The sequence below is a fragment of the Centroberyx gerrardi genome, chromosome 6, assembly GCF_048128805.1.
Source record: "Centroberyx gerrardi isolate f3 chromosome 6, fCenGer3.hap1.cur.20231027, whole genome shotgun sequence".
NCBI lineage: Eukaryota > Metazoa > Chordata > Actinopteri > Beryciformes > Berycidae > Centroberyx > Centroberyx gerrardi.
Genome location: NC_136002.1, coordinates 34,340,652 through 34,363,151, shown reverse-complemented (window position 1 = coordinate 34,363,151; position 22,500 = coordinate 34,340,652). Strand labels below are relative to the sequence as shown.

General features: G+C 45.5%; 2 protein-coding genes across 2 annotated transcripts in view; both read right to left on the bottom strand.

Moving 5' to 3' along the window:
* ano7 (anoctamin 7) overlaps positions 1 to 3,235 on the bottom strand; it is a 31,539-nt gene extending 28,304 nt beyond the window's left edge. The window contains 3 exon segments of the mRNA XM_078284331.1: positions 149 to 206; positions 1,995 to 2,118; positions 3,112 to 3,235. Of these exon segments, the coding sequence (XP_078140457.1) occupies positions 149 to 206; positions 1,995 to 2,084 (148 nt within the window). The 5' untranslated portion in view covers positions 2,085 to 2,118; positions 3,112 to 3,235.
* An 11,893-nt stretch (positions 3,236 to 15,128) lies between these two features.
* ece2b (endothelin converting enzyme 2b) overlaps positions 15,129 to 22,500 on the bottom strand; it is a 50,168-nt gene continuing 42,796 nt past the window's right edge. The window contains exons 16-20 of the mRNA XM_078284190.1: positions 21,971 to 22,081; positions 21,189 to 21,256; positions 17,872 to 18,062; positions 16,808 to 16,903; positions 15,129 to 15,531 (exon numbers count right to left, since the gene is read on the bottom strand). Coding sequence (XP_078140316.1) covers positions 15,355 to 15,531; positions 16,808 to 16,903; positions 17,872 to 18,062; positions 21,189 to 21,256; positions 21,971 to 22,081 — 643 coding nt within the window. The 3' untranslated portion in view covers positions 15,129 to 15,354. The remainder of the gene's footprint in view (positions 15,532 to 16,807; positions 16,904 to 17,871; positions 18,063 to 21,188; positions 21,257 to 21,970; positions 22,082 to 22,500) is intronic.

Genomic DNA, 22,500 nt, shown 5'->3' with positions numbered 1-22,500 from the left:
GGCCAGGCTAGGGCCAGGCTAGGGCCAGGCTACGGCCACGCTGGAGCCGGGCTGGGCCGGGCTGGGCCGGAGCCGGGCTAGGCCGGAGCCGGGCCGGGCCGGACCTGGGATAGCCCTGCAGGATTAGGCCTGGTGCAGCGATACTCACCGATACGAGTCACTCCGTCGCTGAAGACATTTTGGTCTCTGGCGGTTACCGGAGGATTCTGGGAAATACCAATAGGCTTCAGTTATCAGAGGTTCATGTATAGAAAACATTTATTCCCTCTCTAGTTTTTATCACTGTGATCTTACTCTTTGTTCCTGATGATTATTAAGCTACTGCTGACAACAATATTACAAATACTGTCTTACTCTCTTACTAGACTTATTGTACTGCTGGACTTATTGTACTGATAGACTTATTCTGCTGCTAGACTTATTCTACTGAGCCAGGCTAAGTACGTTGTAAGTAAATCTTCATTTATGTAGCACCTTTCAAAACCGGGGTAACAAAGTGTTTCACAGAACAAATGCCCGATGACAACAACAATAAAATAAACAGAATGAAATCAGAAAAAAAACTAAAAGAAATACTGAGAAGGCAAACAATAAAATCAGAAAACAGAAGTAATGGAAAAAATATATATACAAATGACAAATTAAAAAAGTTGACAGAAAAAAAAAAGTTTACACTCAACTGCCTTTCTAGATTTAAGTTTGGATTGCGGGACGACCAGCAGCCATGGTCTGAAGATCTAAGGGACCTTGCAGCTTTGTGGGGGTTCAGTAGTTTGGGGTCTAATGCCTTAATCAAAAGAAACTTAAAATCAACTTATTAATTGGTAGCCAATGCAGTGAGGCCAGTGTTGGGGTAATGTGAGCTCTGTGTGGGGTGAGAAGTCTGGCAGCTGCATTTTGGAGTAGTTGTAATCTGCCTCTGGTGGCTTGACTGAGGTTGGTGAACAAAGAATTACAATCGTTGAGATGAGAAGAGATAAAACCATGAGCTAGTCTTTCCAGATCTTGGAAAGATATGGCAATATAGCAATATTACACATTTGGAAAAAACAGGACTGCATCAATTTCTTTTAGTTGAGGTTGGAGCCGCTTGGCTGTTCCATTGTCCAGTCTAAAGGTCAAAGGTGACGCGGCTCTGGACTGAACTGCCTGAAGAGGTTAGACTAAATACGCTAAATACGTGTCGTCCTTCAAATCACTTCTCAAAACCCATTTGACTCTAGATCAGAGCATTCCTGACGCTAAAAGCCTCCATTGTTCTTCTGAGACTGACGCCAAAACAACGTGATGAAGGGAAGGACTGATTACCAGCCAGCAGCCCGACACTCGCACTCTGATGTTATAATGTTAGAACAGTTATCTGCCGGTAGAAGACCGCTCAGCCAGGTCTACAGACTGTCTGTCTGCCAGGTCTACAGACTGTCTGTCTGCCAGGTCTACAGACTGTCTGTCTGCCAGGTCTACAGACTGTCTACAGACTGTCTGTCTGCCAGGTCTACAGACTGTCTGTCTGCCAGGTCTACAGACTGTCTACAGACTGTCTGTCTGCCAGGTCTACAGACACAGTCTAGATGTCAACAGCTGATTGGTGAGTGTTGAAAACCCTGGTGCCAGGCTGACCGGCTTCATCACACACTTCCTGCTTCCTGTTTCTGCAGCTACAGACAGGATACAACACACACACACACACACACACACACACACACACACACACACTCATCATCATCATCATCATCATCATGCATACTTACATACTGGAATCTTATTAAAATGTCTCATTAGAACCAATTTAGGTTATAGACTTCCGATAGACAATCAGTTTAATATTGATCAATTCTACAGTCAATATGTAATCAAGCAAACTGCATCACATCAGACTGGACCAGATCCCATAAAAAAAAAAAAACAATGTCAGTCCAAGCCTAACTAACACACACACACACACACACACACACACACACACACACACACACACACACACACAGTGCTAGTACCTCAGTGATGCTTCCATAGTTATGGTCTGGCTGGGTTGTCATGACGATGAGAGTGGTTTTGTCCTCTTTCTCCTCTCCTCGCCTCCTCATCCTCCCTCAGCTCCTCCTGCACCTCCTCCAAACTCTACACAATATATGTGTACATATATATTTACATACAATATATATAGCAGCAACAGTGTAAGTTTTATTTTCTAATATTGTGTTACAGCACTGCACTTCCAGCTGGTCACATTATACACTTTTAGATGATTAGTTAGATGAATACAGAACAGGGTTAATACAACATGACGAACATATTTTCATCACATCTGCTTTAATAAACAGATGGACATCATGTCCCTTAACAGTTCATTTCCTGGCATCCTTTTCACTATATCCAGTCCATTTATGGTTGTAGGAGCATCATGTTCAAATGGAAGTAGGCTGACAGGTCTCTAACATATTTTTGTTTATTTTGTTTTTAAATTGGTCTTAAATCCAATTCCAAGTAGCAATAAAAAGTCATTTAATTTGGCTTTCTGAAAGCTGTGGATTCCCATGTGGCAATTAGCTCACTAAAAACATCTGCTGTTAAAAGGAAGAGTTCATTTCCAAAACAAAACTTATCCTGTTTGGAAAAAACATTTCCTTCAGTTTATGTCCTCCCAAAAAGAGTTATAGTAATCCTACAATAGGTGTTAGAAGAATACTATGCAAATTGTATAGCAAAACTACTATGTATAATATCTATTAGGAATATAATAGTGATACCATAAGAGAATAGTATGTATGTGTCTGTGGTACTCACTATTGAATACCACAGACACAAGATAAGTCCCTTTAGCAATACTGTAAGAATATTATTGGAATATTATAGTGACTTTTCATTAAGGATCATTCAGTATCTCTAAAAGATAACAGACCCAGTCTGTAAAAGAGACCAAAGGCAGGCTTAAGTTCCCTACTATCCTTATTTGGCACAATTTTTGCAAGCAATCATTTTGTCATATTAGATGTCATGTTGTTGAAATACTGGAGATGTCATTTTGGAACCAAACTCTTCAAATTATGTTGTTCGTTCCCAGTTGAACAAGAAGAATGTTTCCTGTGGTTTATTGTTCATAACCCGACTCACCTGTGTGTTAACGCCGTGAGTCTTGCTGTGGTGATCCAGCAGAGAAGTGAGTCTTGCTGTGGTGATCCAGCAGCAGAGAAGTGAGTCTTGCTGTGGTGATCCAGCAGAGAAGTGAGTCTTGCTGTGGTGATCCAGCAGCAGAGAAGTGAGTCTTGCTGTGGTGATCCAGCAGAGAAGTGAGTCTTGCTTCGGTGATCCAGCAGAGAAGTGAGTCTTGCTGTGGTGATCCAGCAGCAGAGAAGTGAGTCTTGCTGTGGTGATCCAGCAGAGAAGTGAGTCTTGCTGTGGTGATCCAGCAGCAGAGAAGTGAGTCTTGCTGTGGTGATCCAGCAGAGAAGTGAGTCTTGCTGTGGTGATCCAGCAGCAGAGAAGTGAGGCACAGAAAGCTCCTCCCTCTGACGCCTAAAACCAGCCTGACTAGGATTCAGTAATCAGAATGATGTTCTTAGGATTCAGACTGACATTCTCTCTAATTCTAAGACAAGTTTTTTTTACCAATAGATTTAGCATTGTAGCTGCTGTAGTTTACCTCTGGTTACAGTAGTTTAACTCAGGCTGCAGTAGTTTACCTCAGGTTGCTGTAGTTTACCTCAGTAATTTATGTCTGGTTGCAGTAGTTTATGTCTGGTTGCAGTAGTTTACCTCTGGTTGCAGTAGTTTACCTCAGTAATTTATGTCTGGTTGCAGTAGTTTACCTCTGGTTGCAGTAGTTTACCTCAGTAATTTATGTCTGGTTGCAGTAGTTTATGTCTGGTTGCAGTAGTTTACCTCAGGTTGCTGTAGTTTACCTCTGGTTGCAGTAGTTTACCTCAGTAATTTATGTCTGGTTGCAGTAGTTTACCTCTGGTTGCAGTAGTTTACCTCAGTAATTTATGTCTGGTTGCAGTAGTTTACCTCTGGTTGCAGTAGTTTACCTCAGTAATTTATGTCTGGTTGCAGTAATTTATGTCTGGTTGCAGTAGTTTACCTCTGGTTGCAGTAGTTTACCTCAGTAATTTATGTCTGGTTGCAATAGTTTACCTCTGGTTGCTGTAGTTTACCACAGGCTGCAGTAGTTTAACTCAGGCTGCAGTAGTTTACCTCAGGTTGCTGTAGTTTACCTCAGTAATTTATGTCTGGTTGCAATAGTTTACCTCTGGTTGCTGTAGTTTACCTCTGGTTACAGTAGTTTAACTCAGGCTGCAGTAGTTTACCTCAGGTTGCTGTAGTTTACCTCAGTAATTTATGTCTGGTTGCAGTAGTTTATGTCTGGTTGCAGTAGTTTACCTCTGGTTGCAGTAGTTTACCTCAGTAATTTATGTCTGGTTGCAGTAGTTTATGTCTGGTTGCAGTAGTTTACCTCAGTAATTTATGTCTGGTTGCAGTAGTTTACCTCTGGTTGCAGTAGTTTACCTCAGTAATTTATGTCTGGTTGCAGTAGTTTATGTCTGGTTGCAGTAGTTTACCTCAGGTTGCTGTAGTTTACCTCTGGTTGCAGTAGTTTACCTCAGTAATTTATGTCTGGTTGCAATAGTTTACCTCTGGTTGCTGTAGTTTACCACAGGCTGCAGTAGTTTACCTCAGGTTGCAGTAGTTTATGTCTGGTTGCAGTAGTTTACCTCAGGTTGCAGTAGTTTACCTCAGGCTGCAGTAGTTTATGTCTGGTTGCAGTAGTTTACCTCAGGTTGCAGTAGTTTACCTCAGGTTGCAGTAGTTTACCTCAGGTTGCAGTAGTTTACCTCAGGTTGCAGTAGTTTACCTCAGGTTGCAGTAGTTTATGTCTGGTTGCAGTAGTTTACCTCAGGTTGCAGTAGTTTATGTCTGGTTGCAGTAGTTTACCTCAGGTTGCAGTAGTTTACCTCTGGTTGCTGTAGTTTACCACAGGCTGCAGTAGTTTACCTCAGGTTGCTGTAGTTTATGTCTGGTTGCTGTAGTTTACCACAGGCTGCAGTAGTTTACCTCTGGTTGCTGTAGTTTACCACAGGCTGCAGTAGTTTACCTCAGGTTGCTGTAGTTTATGTCTGGTTGCAGTAGTTTACCTCAGGTTGCAGTAGTTTATGTCTGGTTGCAGTAGTTTACCCCAGGTTGCAGTAGTTTACCTCTGGTTGCAGTAGTTTATGTCTGGTTGCAGTAGTTTACCTCAGGTTGCAGTAGTTTGCCTCTGGTTGCTGTAGTTTACCACAGGCTGCAGTAGTTTACCTCAGGTTGCTGTAGTTTATGTCTGGTTGCAGTAGTTTACCTCAGGTTGCTGTAGTTTACCTCAGGTTGCAGTAGTTTATGTCTGGTTGCAGTAGTTTACCTCAGGTTGCAGTAGTTTACCTCTGGTTGCTGTAGTTTACCACAGGCTGCAGTAGTTTACCTCAGGTTGCTGTAGTTTATGTCTGGTTGCAGTAGTTTACCTCAGGTTGCAGTAGTTTATGTCTGGTTGCAGTAGTTTACCCCAGGTTGCAGTAGTTTACCTCTGGTTGCTGTAGTTTACCTCTGGTTGCAGTAGTTTACCTCAGGTTGCTGTAGTTTACCCTAGGTTGCAGTAGTTTACCTCAGGTTGCTGTAGTTTATGTCTGGTTGCAGTAGTTTACCCCAGGTTGCAGTAGTTTACCTCTGGTTGCAGTAGTTTACCTCTGGTTGCAGTAGTTTACCTCAGGTTGCTGTAGTTTACCCTAGGTTGCAGTTTACCTCAGGTTTCAGTAGTTTATGTCTGGTTGCAGTAGTTTACCTCAGGTTGCTGTAGTTTACCTCAGGTTGCACTAGTTTATGTCTGGTTGCAGTAGTTTACCTCAGGCTGCACTAGTTTATGTCTGGTTGCAGTAGTTTACCTCAGGCTGCACTAGTTTATGTCAGGCTGCAGTAGTTTACCTCAGGTTGCTGTAGTTTACCTCAGGCTGCAGTAGTTTACCTCAGGTTGCTGTAGTTTACCTCAGGTTGCACTAGTTTATGTCTGGTTGCAGTAGTTTACCTCAGGCTGCAGTAGTTTAGATGAGGTGGCAGTAGTTATCTCAGGATGCAGTAGTTTACCTCAGGCTGCAGTAGTTTACCGCAGGTTGCAATAGTTTACCACAGACTGCAGTAGTTTACCTCAGGTTGCAGTAGTTTACCTCAGGTTGCTGTAGTTTACCTCTGGTTGCAGTAGTTTACCTCAGTAATTTATGTCTGGTTGCAGTAGTTTATGTCTGGTTGCAGTAGTTTACCTCTGGTTGCAGTAGTTTACCTCAGTAATTTATGTCTGGTTGCAGTAGTTTATGTCTGGTTGCAGTAGTTTACCTCAGGTTGCTGTAGTTTACCTCTGGTTGCAGTAGTTTACCTCAGTAATTTATGTCTGGTTGCAGTAGTTTACCTCTGGTTGCAGTAGTTTACCTCAGTAATTTATGTCTGGTTGCAGTAGTTTATGTCTGGTTGTAGTAGTTTACCTCTGGTTACAGTAGTTTACCTCAGGCTGCAGTAGTTTACCACAGGCTGCAGTAGTTTACCTCAGGTTGCTGTAGTTTACCTCTGGTTGCAGTAGTTTACCTCAGGCTGCAGTAGTTTACCTCAGGTTGCAGTAGTTTACCTCAGGTTGCTGTAGTTTACCACAGGCTGCAGTAGTTTACCTCAGGTTGCAGTAGTTTATGTCTGGTTGCAGTAGTTTACCTCAGGTTGCAGTAGTTTACCCCAGGCTGCAGTAGTTTATGTCTGGTTGCAGTAGTTTACCTCAGGTTGCAGTAGTTTATGTCTGGTTGCAGTAGTTTACCTCAGGTTGCAGTAGTTTACCTCAGGCTGCAGTAGTTTATGTCTGGTTGCAGTAGTTTACCTCAGGTTGCAGTAGTTTATGTCTGGTTGCAGTAGTTTACCTCAGGTTGCTGTAGTTTACCTCAGGTTGCAGTAGTTTATGTCTGGTTGCAGTAGTTTATGTCTGGTTGCAGTAGTTTACCTCTGGTTGCTGTAGTTTACCACAGGCTGCAGTAGTTTACCTCAGGTTGCTGTAGTTTATGTCTGGTTGCAGTAGTTTACCTCAGGTTGCAGTAGTTTATGTCTGGTTGCAGTAGTTTACCCCAGGTTGCAGTAGTTTACCTCTGGTTGCAGTAGTTTACCTCAGGTTGCAGTAGTTTACCTCTGGTTGCAGTAGTTTACCTCAGGTTGCTGTAGTTTACCCTAGGTTGCAGTAGTTTACCTCAGGTTGCTGTAGTTTATGTCTGGTTGCAGTAGTTTACCCCAGGTTGCAGTAGTTTACCTCAGGTTGCAGTAGTTTACCTCAGGTTGCTGTAGTTTATGTCTGGTTGCAGTAGTTTACCTCTGGTTACAGTAGTTTACCTCAGGTTGCAGTAGTTTACCCTAGGTTGCAGTTTACCTCAGGTTTCAGTAGTTTATGTCTGGTTGCAGTAGTTTACCCCAGGTTGCAGTAGTTTACCTCTGGTTGCAGTAGTTTACCTCAGGTTGCAGTAGTTTACCTCTGGTTGCAGTAGTTTACCTTTGGTTGCAGTAGTTTACCTCAGGTTGCAGTAGTTTACCCTAGATTGCAGTTTACCTCAGGTTTCAGTAGTTTACCTCAGGTTGCAGTAGTTTACCCTAGATTGCAGTTTACCTCAGGTTTCAGTAGTTTATGTCTGGTTGCAGTAGCTCAGGTTGCAGTAGTTTAGCTCAGGTTGCAGTAGTTTCAGGATCGACTCGGGTGAGACAGGGTGAGACAGGATGAGACAGGGTGAGGCAGGGTGAGGCAGGGTGAGACAACATGAGGCAGGGTGAGGCAGGGTGAGACAGGGTGAGGCAGGGTGAGACAACATGAGGCAGGGTGAGGCAGGGTGAGACAAGATGAGGCAGGGTGAGACAGGATGAGACAGGGTGAGGCAGGGTGAGACAGGGTGAGGCAGGGTGAGACAAGATGAGGCAGGGTGAGACAGGATGAGACAGGGTGAGGCAGGGTGAGACAGGGTGAGGCAGGGTGAGACAACATGAGGCAGGGTGAGGCAGGATGAGACAGGGTGAGGCAGGATGAGACAGGGTGAGGCAGGGTGAGACAGGGTGAGGCAGGGTGAGGCAGGGTGAGACAAGATGAGGCAGGGTGAGACAGGATGAGACAGGGTGAGGCAGGGTGAGACAGGGTGAGGCAGGGTGAGGCAGGGTGAGACAACATGAGGCAGGGTGAGGCAGGGTGAGACAGGGTGAGACAGGGTGAGGCAGGGTGAGGCAAGGTGAGACAGGGTGAGGCAGGGTGAGACAACATGAGGCAGGGTGAGGCAGGGTGAGACAACATGAGGCAGGGTGAGGCAGGGTGAGACAGGGTGAGGCAGGGTGAGGCAGGGTGAGACAACATGAGGCAGGGTGAGGCAGGGTGAGATAACATGAGGCAGGGTGAGGCAGGGTGAGACAGGGTGAGGCAGGGTGAGGCAGGGTGAGACAACATGAGGCAGGGTGAGGCCGGGTGAGACAACATGAGGCAGGGTGAGGCAGGATGAGACAGGGTGAGGCAGGGTGAGGCAGGGTGAGACAACATGAGGCAGGGTGAGGCAGGGTGAGATAACATGAGGCAGGGTGAGGCAGGGTGAGACAGGGTGAGGCAGGGTGAGACAACATGAGGCAGGGTGAGACAGGATGAGACAGGGTGAGGCAGGGTGAGACAGGGTGAGGCAGGGTGAGACAACATGAGGCAGGGTGAGGCAGGGTGAGACAACATGAGGCAGGGTGAGGCAGGGTGAGATAACATGAGGCAGGGTGAGGCAGGGTGAGACAGGGTGAGGCAGGGTGAGACAACATGAGGCAGGGTGAGGCAGGGTGAGACAACATGAGGCAGGGTGAGGCAGGGTGAGACAACATGAGGCAGGGTGAGGCAGGGTGAGATAACATGAGGCAGGGTGAGGCAGGGTGAGACAGGGTGAGGCAGGGTGAGACAACATGAGGCAGGGTGAGGCAGGGTGAGACAACATGAGGCAGGGTGAGGCAGGGTGAGACAACATGAGGCAGGGTGAGGCAGGGTGAGGCAGGGTGAGACAACATAAGGCAGGGTGAGGCAGGGTGAGACAGGGTGAGGCAGGGTGAGGCAGGGTGAGACAACATAAGGCAGGGTGAGGCAGGGTGAGACAGGGTGAGGCAGGGTCAGGCTGTTGAGTGATCTGAATGATAAAGTTACTGGTGGGAGTTGGACGACGCTGACTCACATCAGTTTTAATTAAAGTTTTGTATCGGTATCGGCATGATATATCGGTCTGAGTGTTTCAGCGCTTCCATGTGGATAAGCAGTGATGTTTTTGCTCTTGTGTGCAGTGTGGGGTTGTTACTGGGAAAAAAGTAATAAATTACACATTACTCATTACTTTTTTTACTCATTACTTTTACATTACTTTACTTATTACTTCCCGAGAAAAGTAATTAGTTACATTACTTCTGCGTTACACACTAAAACGATTGTGCTAGGCTTACTTGTGTTCATTGAGCCGATAAATATAAGCCACATTACCAGCAGAAGAATCTAAATAATGACAGACACAAAATCTTTCTTTAAGGTTTTAATAAAGACAGAACCTACAGCATTAAATTCACACTGTGGCTCGCATGTCGCTCTACTGTAATTCTGATATTTCTGACAGGACATTAGGCAGCAGAAGACGAGGGGAATCTTTCATAGATATTACACAAATAAAGAGGTTAAAGAGGATGAAGAATGAAATGCAAGTAACAAGCTATCTGTTAGACAACTGTTAGTAACTGTAATGTGATTACTGAAACTGGAACAGTGATGTGATTACTGTAACGTGTTTCCCCAACACGGCTCCTGTGTGACTACAATGTAAATGCAGAAAATATGAAGCACAGAGACAAAGAAGACAAACAACAAAGCAGTTTCATAATATATATTTATAGATATAGATCTTTATTTTAGGTGGATGTTGGGTTTTTACCATCTGGTACTACAGCTGAGCTACAGAGTGTTTTTCTGGAGCGTTTTGTTGAGAGGTGACAGGATCATCTGCCACAGCTTTTCACCTGTCTCACCCACTGGCAGACCTTGCATTTATTTCAAGCAAAATGGGATTTTAAGACTAAACACAAGATGAAATTACTTCACAGGACTGACATTTTGGTTGCGGTGAGGTAGAGCCTAAACCCCACCCCACCCCCACCACCATGTCAAATGTAGTTGGGTGCTCGATTTTACCAGAACAGAGGAACTCTGAAAAGCTCTGATGAAGCTTTGACAACCAGAGAAAACCAGTCTGCCAGAGGTGCGCTTGGTTTGTCCGCTCAGGCACTTAAACAGCCGTGAAGGGGAACACATCGCTTACAAGATAAGATAAACCAAGCGCTCCTCATGTTTCTCCTCAAATATTGAAACTGTATTTGACTTTTATTCTAGGAAAACAGAACACACCACATACACAGTACACATACACAATCATACAAGAACTGTTGAATTAAATAAGGCAAAGATTACACAGGTACACACAGAGAGTGGTCTCATATACAGTGGATACAAGCCTTCAGAGTGCTGGTGTGTTGTGATGAGCCTGGCTAAAGTCTGGAATCACAGGGTTTAAGTGTTTTGGTGGGACGGATGACATTTTCCAACTGGTGAAAATCCAAAACCAATTGTATCTGCAGCAAAAAATTACTGACACCGGTTGTGTTAGTACTGTAGTAGTACAGTGTTAGTACTGTAGTAGTACTGTAGTTGTACTGTAGTAGTAGTGTAGTAGCACTGTCAATCTGGATATGCTTTATCGTGTACAGAGAAAACAAGGTATTCTGTTTGCAAATGTGTCTGGAAGGTAGTACTGTATAAGTGGAGAACTGTAGTAGTACTGAAGTAGTAATGTAGTAGTACTGTTGTAGTACAGTTGTAGTACTGTAGTAGTCCTCTCGTAGTACTGTCACAGTACTGTAGTAGTACTGTAGTAGCACTGTGATAGTCCTGTTGAGTGATTCCAGACTTGCATGAGTCAGTTTGGCTGATCCAGGGTCAGCAGACCGGCCCCACATGCCACAGCACAGTAAAGATGGCCGCCTCCTGGCCTGCTGAGGTCCAACAGAGTAAAACCTGTAGTCCTGAAGGCGGCCATCTTTCCCTCCGTCAGTCCCCATCTCCACCAGTCTCCCCTGTTTTAGCTAGCAGTGCTAAACAGATGCATTGTGGGAAGCGCTGGGCGTGGCGCCTGCTGTTGCTAGGAGGCTAACTGAAAACCGTGTTGAAGCTAAAGGAGAAACATTTTTATTTTCTAAACTGCTAACCTCTGAGCGGTGCAGAGGGCTTCCTGATGGAAACACTGCTGGCCAGAGGAAACAGTCACTGGGACAGCAGGCTGGTTGATAGAGAGACATAGAGACTGATAGTGAGAGAGACAATTGGAGAGATACACTTTATACGGTTTCAGGTTTTCATTTTTTCTTGCACTTTTAATCTATTTCTACAGATATTTTGTTTTTGGCTATAGCTTAATCCAGTCCTCTTGTGGTTGGAGGGACTGTCAACAGGTCACAGGTTCGATCCCCGACCTGCTCGCTCACTGTGAGTCTCTCTGGAGAAGAGCTTCAGCTAAATGACTAGAATGTAAACGTGAAGTAACCATTAACAGACTAATACTTTAGATCACAGTTTCTGTAACTCTAGTTTAGTTAAGCTGTAACTGAAACAGTAACAGAAGCTGATCCAGCAGGTCTGTCATTGGCCGGACCGGGACCGACTACTTCCTGGTTCAGTTCCTACCAGAGAGGAAACCGGTGGCTCCCCCTTCAGGACAGTAGACAGTAGTTTCTCTGCATCAGCTCCTCATTCAGCACAAGTTGAATTTTATTGTTGTGTAGTGACAGAGTAAAGACATAATGATATATATGTTCTACTTTGTTGTCTACTTACAGAGTAATTACAGATTAGAGCTGTACTTTAAACTGTTGCTGTGTGATGACACGACACATTGTTCTTCAAAAGGACATAAACTAGGAGGATGACCTCTGACCCCTGACCTCTGACCCCTGACCTCCGACCCGATCACATCGGACTGACCCAGACGCTGGGTCCTGATTGGTTGGACGGCTGACTGACAGAAACACAGGAGTCAGGAAGACTCAGCAGTTTGACTACTAATGATAAGCCAGGAGGGAAACACACACACACACACACACACACACACACACACACACACACACACAACTGTCTTGGAAGACAGTTCAATAAGCAGTAAACATGTTAATATTTCTAAGCCCCCCATCCCATAGACTAATAAGTAAAAATAAGTAACATTAGTCATTTTCAACAAGAACAAAAATATCTTTGGCAAAAAGCAGCTTCAGCAGAATCTCTCTTCCATTTTATACACAACAACACAATGGAGAGTTTCTGGGAGCTGAGCAGGAGTGGACAGTGATCTCATCAGAAGTGAACAGTGATGTCATCAGCAGTGGGCAGTGATATCACTGAAGGCAGCAGCAGGATAGAGCAGGTCCCAGTCCAAATGTCCGGCCTGCAGACTCGTGGTCTCTGGTCTTACGTATGCTGACGTTGACTGAAGCTCAGCGTCTACGTGAGTTCACAGGGCTCAGGGGGGCGGGGCCGCATGCAAGGGGCGAATGGGACGGGACTTCTCCCCTCGCTCGTTGCCGTGGATACCACCGACGCAAAATAAACGTTAAACAATGGATCACTGAAGGGTGCAGAGCGGAGAAGTCCGTCGGCCGTTACAGGCTGATTACAGTCAACGCTGGCTGAATATCTGCTTCATCATGTCAGTAGATGTTAATAACTCACACAGGAAAACACTCTTTGCCTGTTTTCCTGTCATGTTTGACATCTGCCTTTGTTTGTGTCAGCTGACGTGTTACAGCTGTCGTGCAATGAATGATGGGAAATATCGCCAGAGACGTCTGCAAGATAGCGGACTCGCTGGAAGTCTGCATGGAGCGCCCCAAAAGTCCACATGGGAGCCTTACAGACCTGATACATTTTGACGGTGGACGGCCCTAAACCCTCCTGGACTTCACGGGAGCGAGCCGTAAAGTCTGCAAGTCCGGACATTTGGATTCAGCCCAGGAGTCCAGATGACAGCTGGTTAATGGAGACAAGACTGACTCAGTTACTTGATTAGTTTGAGCCTCTTTACTAGCAGGAAGCAGATGAAGCACACACACACACACACACACACACACACACACACACACCATAGTCCTAGTTAGTGTGTTAAAGGAATAGTTCACCCATTATCACATCATTATCTCCTCTCCCTCTTGTCAGTTGAATCACTGCTGAAGTTTGAATGTCAATAAAACACACAGCAGCTGCTGCAGCTTCATTTCTACTGAAGTGAATGGAGAGTGTTTCTTATGAGTTCCAAAAAGGTAAAAATGACCACAACATTACTGCAAACAGCAGCCAAACGATGCACTGTGGGCCCAAAAGTCCAAACTGCACCTCAGTATCTCCTGGGTTTCCCTCTCAGAGCTCTCTGATGGAAGAGTCCTGCTGCCTTCAGGTGCTCCTCTTCAGCTCGTACTTCTGAGTTTTACAGTCGTAAATAAAACTTTGTCGTGTATTCAAGTACTTTTTAGTCAGAAATAACTATTAATTAACCCTGAAACAAAAGTAGCTTTTTGGTGACTATTTCAGACATTTTTTAACCTTTTTGGAACTCATAAGAAACGCTCTCCATTCACTTCAGTTGAAATGAAGCTGCAGCAGCTGCTGTGTGTTTTATTGACATTCAAACTTCAAACGAAGAGGGAGAGGAGATAATGACAAAATGTTCATTTTTGGGTGAACTATTCCTTGAAGATGTCCAGTGGTTTTAAGAATGAGGAGACTGACTGACTGATTAGTTTACTTAGTGACTGATAGATTTACTGACTGAACGACTGGTTAACTAACTAGTTTACTAACTGACTGACTAGTTTTCTGTCTGGTTCACTGACTGACAGAATGTGACTTCCAATATGGCCGCTGCCTCAATCCTGCCATGATGTAAGGAGCTTGCAGACAGCAGGCGGTCACACAGAGCTGAAGGACGTTCAGCTCTTGCAGCTAGCCGCCTCTCTTCCATCAGATAGCGTTTCTGTTGTCATGGCGACCACACCGAACTGTGGAGGAGCTAATTTGACTAGTTTCAGAATACTCTGAACTATATGGCGCCTGTATACCGCTGTACAAATATACATAAAAAAATTGGACGGTATGTGGGAGAGCCTCTTGGTTTCTGGGACCATGCAGATGTGCATGGTGTAGCTCGTGGCGGCGGCCATGTTGCTCCCTGTAGAACTTCAACATCACTGCAGAGCTGCAGTTTGCACCCTCTGTCTGAAAGAACCTTGATGATGATGAAGCAAGGCTAAATTCTACTTCCTATGAGCTCACAGAGAGAACCGAGCACTTCCTGTGATGTCATCACAGTGGTTTCATCAGAAAGAGAACAACACAGAGAGAGAGAGAGACAGAGACTTTTACCAGGTTTAGAGTTAGAGCGTTCCATACTCAAGTCCTTAACAATGGACAACACACACACACACACACACACACACACACACACACACACACACACACACTAAAACAAAGTCCACTAATAATAAACAATAACCCATAATAATGAACCAGAAGTCATAATCATCAACAGTGTTCCAGCATGGGCTTCCTCAAAACATCAACTACTCCTTCATCTTTCCTCCTCCTCCTCTTCCTCCTCCTCTACCTCCTCTTCCTCCTCCTCTACCTCCTCTTCCTCCTGGTCCTTCATGTGTCCATTAATCATCCATCAGTCCACCGTTAAGTTCTCGTTAATCTGACAAGTGTATGTTCCACTGTGTCCATCTAGTTTCCATGACAACAGAAAGGAAGTGAGGCTAACCGTTGCACCAGGTTGGCCTGTCTTTAATTAACATATTAATATTAGCTGTATGGAAATTAAATATTACACCCCCCACCTGTTAATTAACAGACTCACCTCCTAATTAACAGACTGACCTGCTAATTAACAGACTCACCTCCTAATTAACAGACTGACCTACTAATTAACAGACTCACCTGCTAATTAACAGACTCACCTGTTAATTAACAGACTGACTTGCTAATTAACTGATTGACCTGCTAATTAACAGAGTGACCTGCTAATTAACAGACTCACCTATTAATTAACAGACTGACTTGCTAATTAACTGATTGACCTGCTAATTAACAGAGTGACCTGCTAATTAACAGACTCACCTATTAATTAACAGACTGACTTGCTAATTAACTGATTGACCTGCTAATTAACAGAGTGACCTACTAATTAACAGACTGACCTGCTAATTAACCCCCCCCCACCGGCTCTGAGGTCTCTACCAGACCTCGCAGCGCCTCCCGGTGTTCATGGGCGTTCCTGCGGGGCAGCTGAAGTGCCGGCTGAAGTCCGGAGAGTTGGCGAGGGTGCCGATGACGCGGTAGCGGGGCGGGCTGTGGGGGTCGGTCACCAGGCCCTCATGAGCGCTCTCTGGTGTCCGCACCGAACACCACACCTACACACAGCACAAGCGTATGTCAGTGTCTGTAGTGTCAGTGGTATCTATACTGTCTATACTGTCTGTAGTGTCAGTGGTGTCAATACTGTCTGCACTGTCAGTGGTGTCTATACTGTCTGTACTGTCGGTGGTGTCTATACTGTCTGCACTGTCAGTGGTGTCTATACTGTCTGTAGTGTCAGTGGTGTCAATACTGTCTACACTGTCAGTGGTGTCTATACTGTCAGTGGTGTCAGTGGTGTATATACTGTCTGTACTGTCTGTAGTGTCGGTGGTGGCTATACTGTCTGCACTGTCAGTGGTGTCTGTACTGTCAGTGGTGTCAGTGGTGTCTATACTGTCTGTACTGTCAGTGGTGTCTATACTGTCTGTAGTGTCAGTGGTGTCAATACTGTCTGCACTGTCAGTGGTGTCTATACTGTCTGTACTGTCGGTGGTGTCTATACTGTCTGCACTGTCAGTGGTGTCTATACTGTCTGTAGTGTCAGTGGTGTCAATACTGTCTACACTGTCAGTGGTGTCTATACTGTCAGTGGTGTCAGTGGTGTATATACTGTCTGTACTGTCGGTGGTGTCTATACTGTCTGTACTGTCAGTGGTCTCTATACTGTCTGTAGTGTCAGTGGTGTCTATACTGTCAGTCGTGTCAGTGGTGTCTGTACTGTCAGTGGTGTCTATACTGTCTGTAGTGTCAGTGGTGTCTATACTGTCTGTACTGTCAGTAGTGTCTGCACTGTCAGTGGTGTCTATACTGTCTGTAGTGTCAGTGGTGTCAATACTGTCTGTACTGTCAGTAGTGTCAGTGGTGTCTGTACTGTCAGTGGTGTCTATACTGTCTGTAGTGTCAGTGGTGTCAATACTGTCTGTACTGTCAGTAGTGTCAGTGGTGTCTGTACTGCCAGTGGTGTCTATACTGTCTGTGCTGTCAGTGGTGTCTATACTGTCTGCACTGTTAGTGGGGTCTGTACTGTCAGCAGTGTCAGTGGTGTCTATACTGTCTGTGCTGTCAGTGGTGTCTATACTGTCTATACTGTTAGTGGGGTCTGTACTATCAGTAGTGTCAGTGGTGTCTGTACTGTCAGTGGTGTCTATACTGTCTGTACTGTCAGTGGTGTCTATACTGTCTGTACTCTCAGTGGTGTTTGTACTGCATGTAGTGTCAGTAGTGTCAGTGGTGTCTATACTGTGTGTAGTGTCAGTGGTGTCTATACTGTGTGTTGTGTCAGTGGTGTCTATATTGTGTGTAGTGTCAGTAGTGTCAGTGTCCTCCCACCTGGGCAAATCCCACAAAGAAGAGCTGGTCGTTGGTCAGGTTGACGGCAGGAAGTCTCTTCTCCTCTCCGTTCCTCTGAACCCACGACCTGTAGGCCTGCAGCAGATAGGAGAGCTTAGTACAGTTCAGGACGGTACATCTTGGTCCAGTTCAGGACGGTACAGTTTGGTACTGTTCAGGACGGAACAGTTTGGCACGGTTCAGGACGGTACATTTTGGTACAGTTCAGGACGGTACAGCTTGGTACTGTTCAGGACGGTACATTTTGGTACAGTTCAGGACGGTACAGCTTGGTACTGTTCAGGACGGTACAGTTCGGCATAGTTCAGGACGGTACAGTTCGGTACTGTTCAGGACGGTACAGTTTGGTACAGTTCAGGACGGTACAGTTCGGTACTGTTCAGGACGGTACAGTTCGGTACTGTTCAGGATGGTACAGTTCGGCATAGTTCAGGACGGTAACAGTTTGGTACAGTTCAGGACGGTAACAGTTTGGTACAGTTCAGGACGGTAACAGTTTGGTACAGTTCAGGACGGTAACAGTTTGGTACAGTTCAGGACGGTACAGTTTGGTACTGTTCAGGACGGTACAGTTTGGTACAGTTCAGGACGGTAACAGTTTGGTACAGTTCAGGACGGTACAGTTTGGTACTGTTCAGGACGGTACAGTTTGGTACAGTTCAGGACGGTAACAGTTTGGTACAGTTCAGGACGGTACAGTTTGGTACTGTTCAGGACGGTACAGCTTGCTACAGTTCAGGATGCTACAGTTCAGGACGGTACAGTTTGGTACTGTTCAGGACGGTACAGTTCAGGACGGTACAGTTTGGTACAGTTCAGGACGGTACAGTTTGGTACTGTTCAGGACGGTACAGTTTGGTACTGTTCAGGACGGTAACAGTTTGGTACAGTTCAGGACGGTACAGTTTGGTACTGTTCAGGACGGTACAGTTTGGTACTGTTCAGGACGGTACAGCTTGCTACAGTTCAGCATGCTACAGTTCAGGACGGTACAGTTTGATACAGTTCAGGATGGTACAGTTTGGTACAGTTCGGTTACTAACATGATAGGCGGCCTTCAGGCCCCCATTGTCAGCGATGTTCTCTCCCAGCGTCTGTTTGCCATTGACGTGCTCTCCATTGACAGTATACTGGCTGTACTGTTCCACCATACACTCTGTCCTCTGCCGAAATGCCTCCACCGAGGAGTTCTGCCACCACGGCCTCAGGTTGCCCTCCTTATCATATTCCCGCCCTGACAGAGGACACAGACAGACAGACAGAGACAGAAAGAGATGATAGAGAAAGTAACTGTAGTTCTATGAACTCTTCCTGGCTGCCAGAGGCACTGCTTAACACTGAATATCTATCTTCTTTTATATGAGTCCCTGTCATCCTTAAGTTTGTCCCTACAGCATCTTCTAACCAGGATTGTGAGACAGAGGAACTATTTCATTCTTTCTGACCACCAGAGGGAAGATAGGTGATAGATGCTTGGATAGGTTCTGTTCTTCCATGGTTGAACCAGGGAGAAGGCACTAACTGGACACTTTCAATGTGTTGTGCTTATACTGCCTTTGATCCAAGTGGAGACCATTCATCCATAAATACAGGAGGCCCAGGAGTAATACTGCTCCGGCTCCTGTCTACATGCCTGTCAGTCTGAGAAGAGGTTGTATGCCAGCCTTCCACTCTTCTGAAAGCGAGGGAAGAGGAGGAGTATGTCCTCTACGCCAGACAGGATAGTGGTCATTTGCTCAGAGTCCAGCATTATACTAATGAATATCGTTGGTGGTGTCCGGTAGGCTAGGCTAGACTATGTAGCTAGGCTTGTTATGCCTCTCCAACATGCTATTCTGTGTCTTCTGCTTTGTTTTGCTTCTTTGTGTTTTATTTTATTGCATACTGTATTACATCATTTTGTTCTGTGATTGATTGCTGATTAGTTAGATCTAGGTAGGCTCGTCCTTTGTAAAGTCCTTTGAGACATGCTTGTGATGAAGGGCTATATAAATACGGTGACCAGACGTCCCGGTTTGTCCGGGATTGTCCCGGTTTCAAGATGGGTGTCCCAAGTCCTGACAAATATCTGTAAAACACTAAAATGTCCCGGTTTTCAACATTCACTACCAAATTGTCCCGGTTTTCACCACAATTAAAATAATAATAATAGTATTATACTTGTTTCCAGCGCTTACATAGACGTTTATCATGTTCTGTCCCGCTCATTATTACCTAACCCAATCAAAAAACATAAACAATGCACCACGCGTCTGAATTCAACACTGATTTGTCTGTATGTGTCAATCAATCAATGTGTCGTTGTCAAGGCTGTTGCTAGCCTATGACGCTTGTGGCTCTGTCTGACAGAATCTGTCAGTACGCTAACGGTTAGCTGTCATGCTGAAGAGAAAGTTGGTCTTTTCTAAAGACCTCCAGAAGGCTTACTCTTATTCCCTTATTCCATCCAGTTGATGAATGGCTTGTAGACATGGCCAAGTGGCCACCCATCCAATGGCCAGACATGTATATGAAAAGCCTAGCATATACAAAAGACAGTCTCCGAGCATACAAATCTGTCGATGCTGTAAATTCAAATTTCACACATGTCGGCATGTGCAACAAATTAGACATTACATCTCTGGTGAGTTTTGTGTGTTAAGAGCCCAGCCAGCGTCAAACAAGTGTGAATACTGAAAAAGGCGACATTCTGACAACAAATTGTACATGTATGGCCGGGTAAGTGTCGACCAGGGACTATGAAGCTAGCGAACTGAGTTAGCACCCAGCTGCAGACCCGGAGAAGCCCCTGGCTAGGCTAGGCGAAGTTAGGGAGAGGGGTTATGGAAGTCTTTGCTAGTATGAACTAGCCTGCTAATGTTACTAGAGCTGTCAGATAGCTACCGTTAACGTTAATGGGTAAAGGCTGTGTGCGGTCGGTAGTTCAGAGTTGGAACTAACGACCTCTGATCTAAATGCGTTCCAGAGTCTTCTCGGGAAAACATGGACGCAACAGCCTTTACCCATTAACGTTAACGGCAGCCAGTCCGGGGCTGCAGCTGGACCCTACTGTAACTGTTGATTTCGGGGTTTGCTTTTATTCTTTCCAGTCTAGGGTGCAACTGCGACTAGCAACTAGCAACTGCGAGGCATGATGTTAAAATATATGGCCATGCACTTAGTTAACTAAAATGCTATCGCTTCTGGGAAATCAGATTACTAACTAACTAAGGTGAACTGAGTGGCTACCGGTAGCCTTTCTGCCCCTGAGATGCGCGCGCACACTTTATGTGACGTTGCTCGGAAACTCATCTATGTGTGCACAGATTAGCCAGTCATCCAGGTATGTAAGGATTGTATGCACCTGTATGCACCTTGTTAAGACCGAAGAGGCTGCGGAGAGCCTGAATAGAAGAACCTTGAACTGATTTGCCTGACACTTGAATGCGGAACTGGTACTGCCTGTCATAGTTTGACACTGGAATGTGGATTGGAGTGGGACGACCTGGAGAACGTCTGTGTTTGTAGCAAGCGGAAAAGTAAAACCTTCAGAAACTGATTTAGCCAGGTGAAAAGCATCATCCTTTTTTGGAATTAGAAACTAAAACCCATTGAGCTCTGGCAACTGATATATATGAACACTCAGCTGACATTTGCAATCTATGTTGAAGTAGCACTAGCATGAGTAAACATTCCCATTGGGTAACAGCCACCTCCATAATCAGTGTGGCTTAGCCAGAGGCTGACAAAGCCGGCTGCCTTCTACCGTGGTGAACTAGTTAATGTAGCTTCCAATAGGCAATCACTTGACACTGGAGGTGCATACACCTCAATGTAACATGGCTGATCAAACTCTAATTTACTACAAATGACCAAAAATAGATAGTAAGCTAGACTAGCAATTTTAGCAAGCACGGCTCTGTGCACAGTGGGCGAGTCTATGACCACAAGCACAAATGCTCTGTGCCAGATCACAGTTTAACAAATAAGGGTATCAAAAAGAGTTAATTGTTGTAACGTAATTGTAAGTAGCAAGATGATGGTGCCGAGTTGGCCTGGAGTTGGCCAGTTGCTGCGTCTGGAGGACTGAAATGTAGCTCCAACCTGGTGGTTATGAGACGACTGTAGTGAAGGGCTGCCAGCTAAATCAATAGTTACGCAGAGTAATGTCTGTCTCCTCAGTTGACCTGCGGAGTCCAGGGGTGTTTTATACCAGGTGGGGGCGCTACTGCCCGACGACATGCTAGATCACACCTGACTTTGGATCATATCCAGCGTACAGCACCGACTCTGGCTGACTGAGATGATTGTGTTTCAGCAGGGAGACAAACAGGGCTTGAACCCGCGACAGGATGAGCACAGGACAGTGATCTAAACTCACCCTGGTCGTCAAAGGCGTGCGTGAGCTCATGACCCATCACCACCCCGATCCCTCCGAAGTTCAGCGCCCTGCACGCACACACACACACACACACACACACACACACACACACACACACACACACACACACACACACACACACATAAGTTGTAGAAATGCTCCAAAGACCTGAAGCATCTAGAACCAAAACAACTAGAAACACAGCCCCCTCCCATCAGGTAACTCCTTACTCAGGAACTCCTTAGAGTAATATTATTGATTTTCCCTGTAACAAGTAGTATAATGAATTACTATTTTGATTTCAGTAATCATATTACAATTACCAATAAAAATCATCATCTTCATCACCCTTCTTCATATCAGACTGCCACTGAGGTATCCACAATCAAACATTATGTGGCACCAGTCAGCTCCTGATTAGTTTAAACTCATAATTAGTCAACTTCCTCTCACACTGAGCTTCTGAGATGAGAAATAGGAGAACAGTTTCTTTCTCTGGTGGAAGTATTCCCTCTACTCCTATTTTCGGACATCAACGCTGTTTAGTTTCCTGATCGTTCACAGCAGAGGAAACTGACTGATCTGATTTTATAAGAAGAGAGGAGGAGGAACGGAGAGATAGAACCAGTAGAGTAACTAATTACTTCTCCCACGGAGGATAAGTGATGTAGTAGTGGTACTTTGGAAAAGTATTACTTTTTTTAATAACAAGCCAGACAGACAGCTAGATGGACAGACAGACAGGTAGACAGACAGACAGACAGACAGACAGACAGACAGACTTGGGGTGGTCGTGGGCGTAGAAAGGCGCCTGCAGGATCCCAGCTGGGAAGACGATGCCGTTCTTGGTGGGCATGTAGTAGGCATTAACTGTAGGAGGAGTCATACTCCACCTGGAGGAGAAGAGAGGAGAGGAGGAGAGAGGAGAGGAGAGGAGGAGAGGAGAGGAAGAGAGGAGAGGAGAGAGGAGAGGAGGAGAGGAGAGGAGAGGAGAGGAGGAGAAGAGAGGAGAGGAGAGGAGAGAGGAGAGGAGGAGACGAGGCGAGACGAGAGGAGAGGAGAGGAGAGGAGAGGAGAGAGGAGAGGAGAGGAGAGGAGGAGAGGAGAGGAAGAGAGGAGAGGAGAGGAGAGGAGGAGAGGAGAGGAGAGGAGAGGAGGAGAAGAGAGGAGAGGAGAGAGGAGAGGAGGAGAGGAGAGGAGAGGAGAGGAGGAGAAGAGAGGAGAGGAGAGGAGAGAGGAGAGGAGGAGACGAGGCGAGACGAGAGGAGAGGAGAGGAGAGGAAGAGAGGAGAGGAGGAGAGAGGACAGGAGA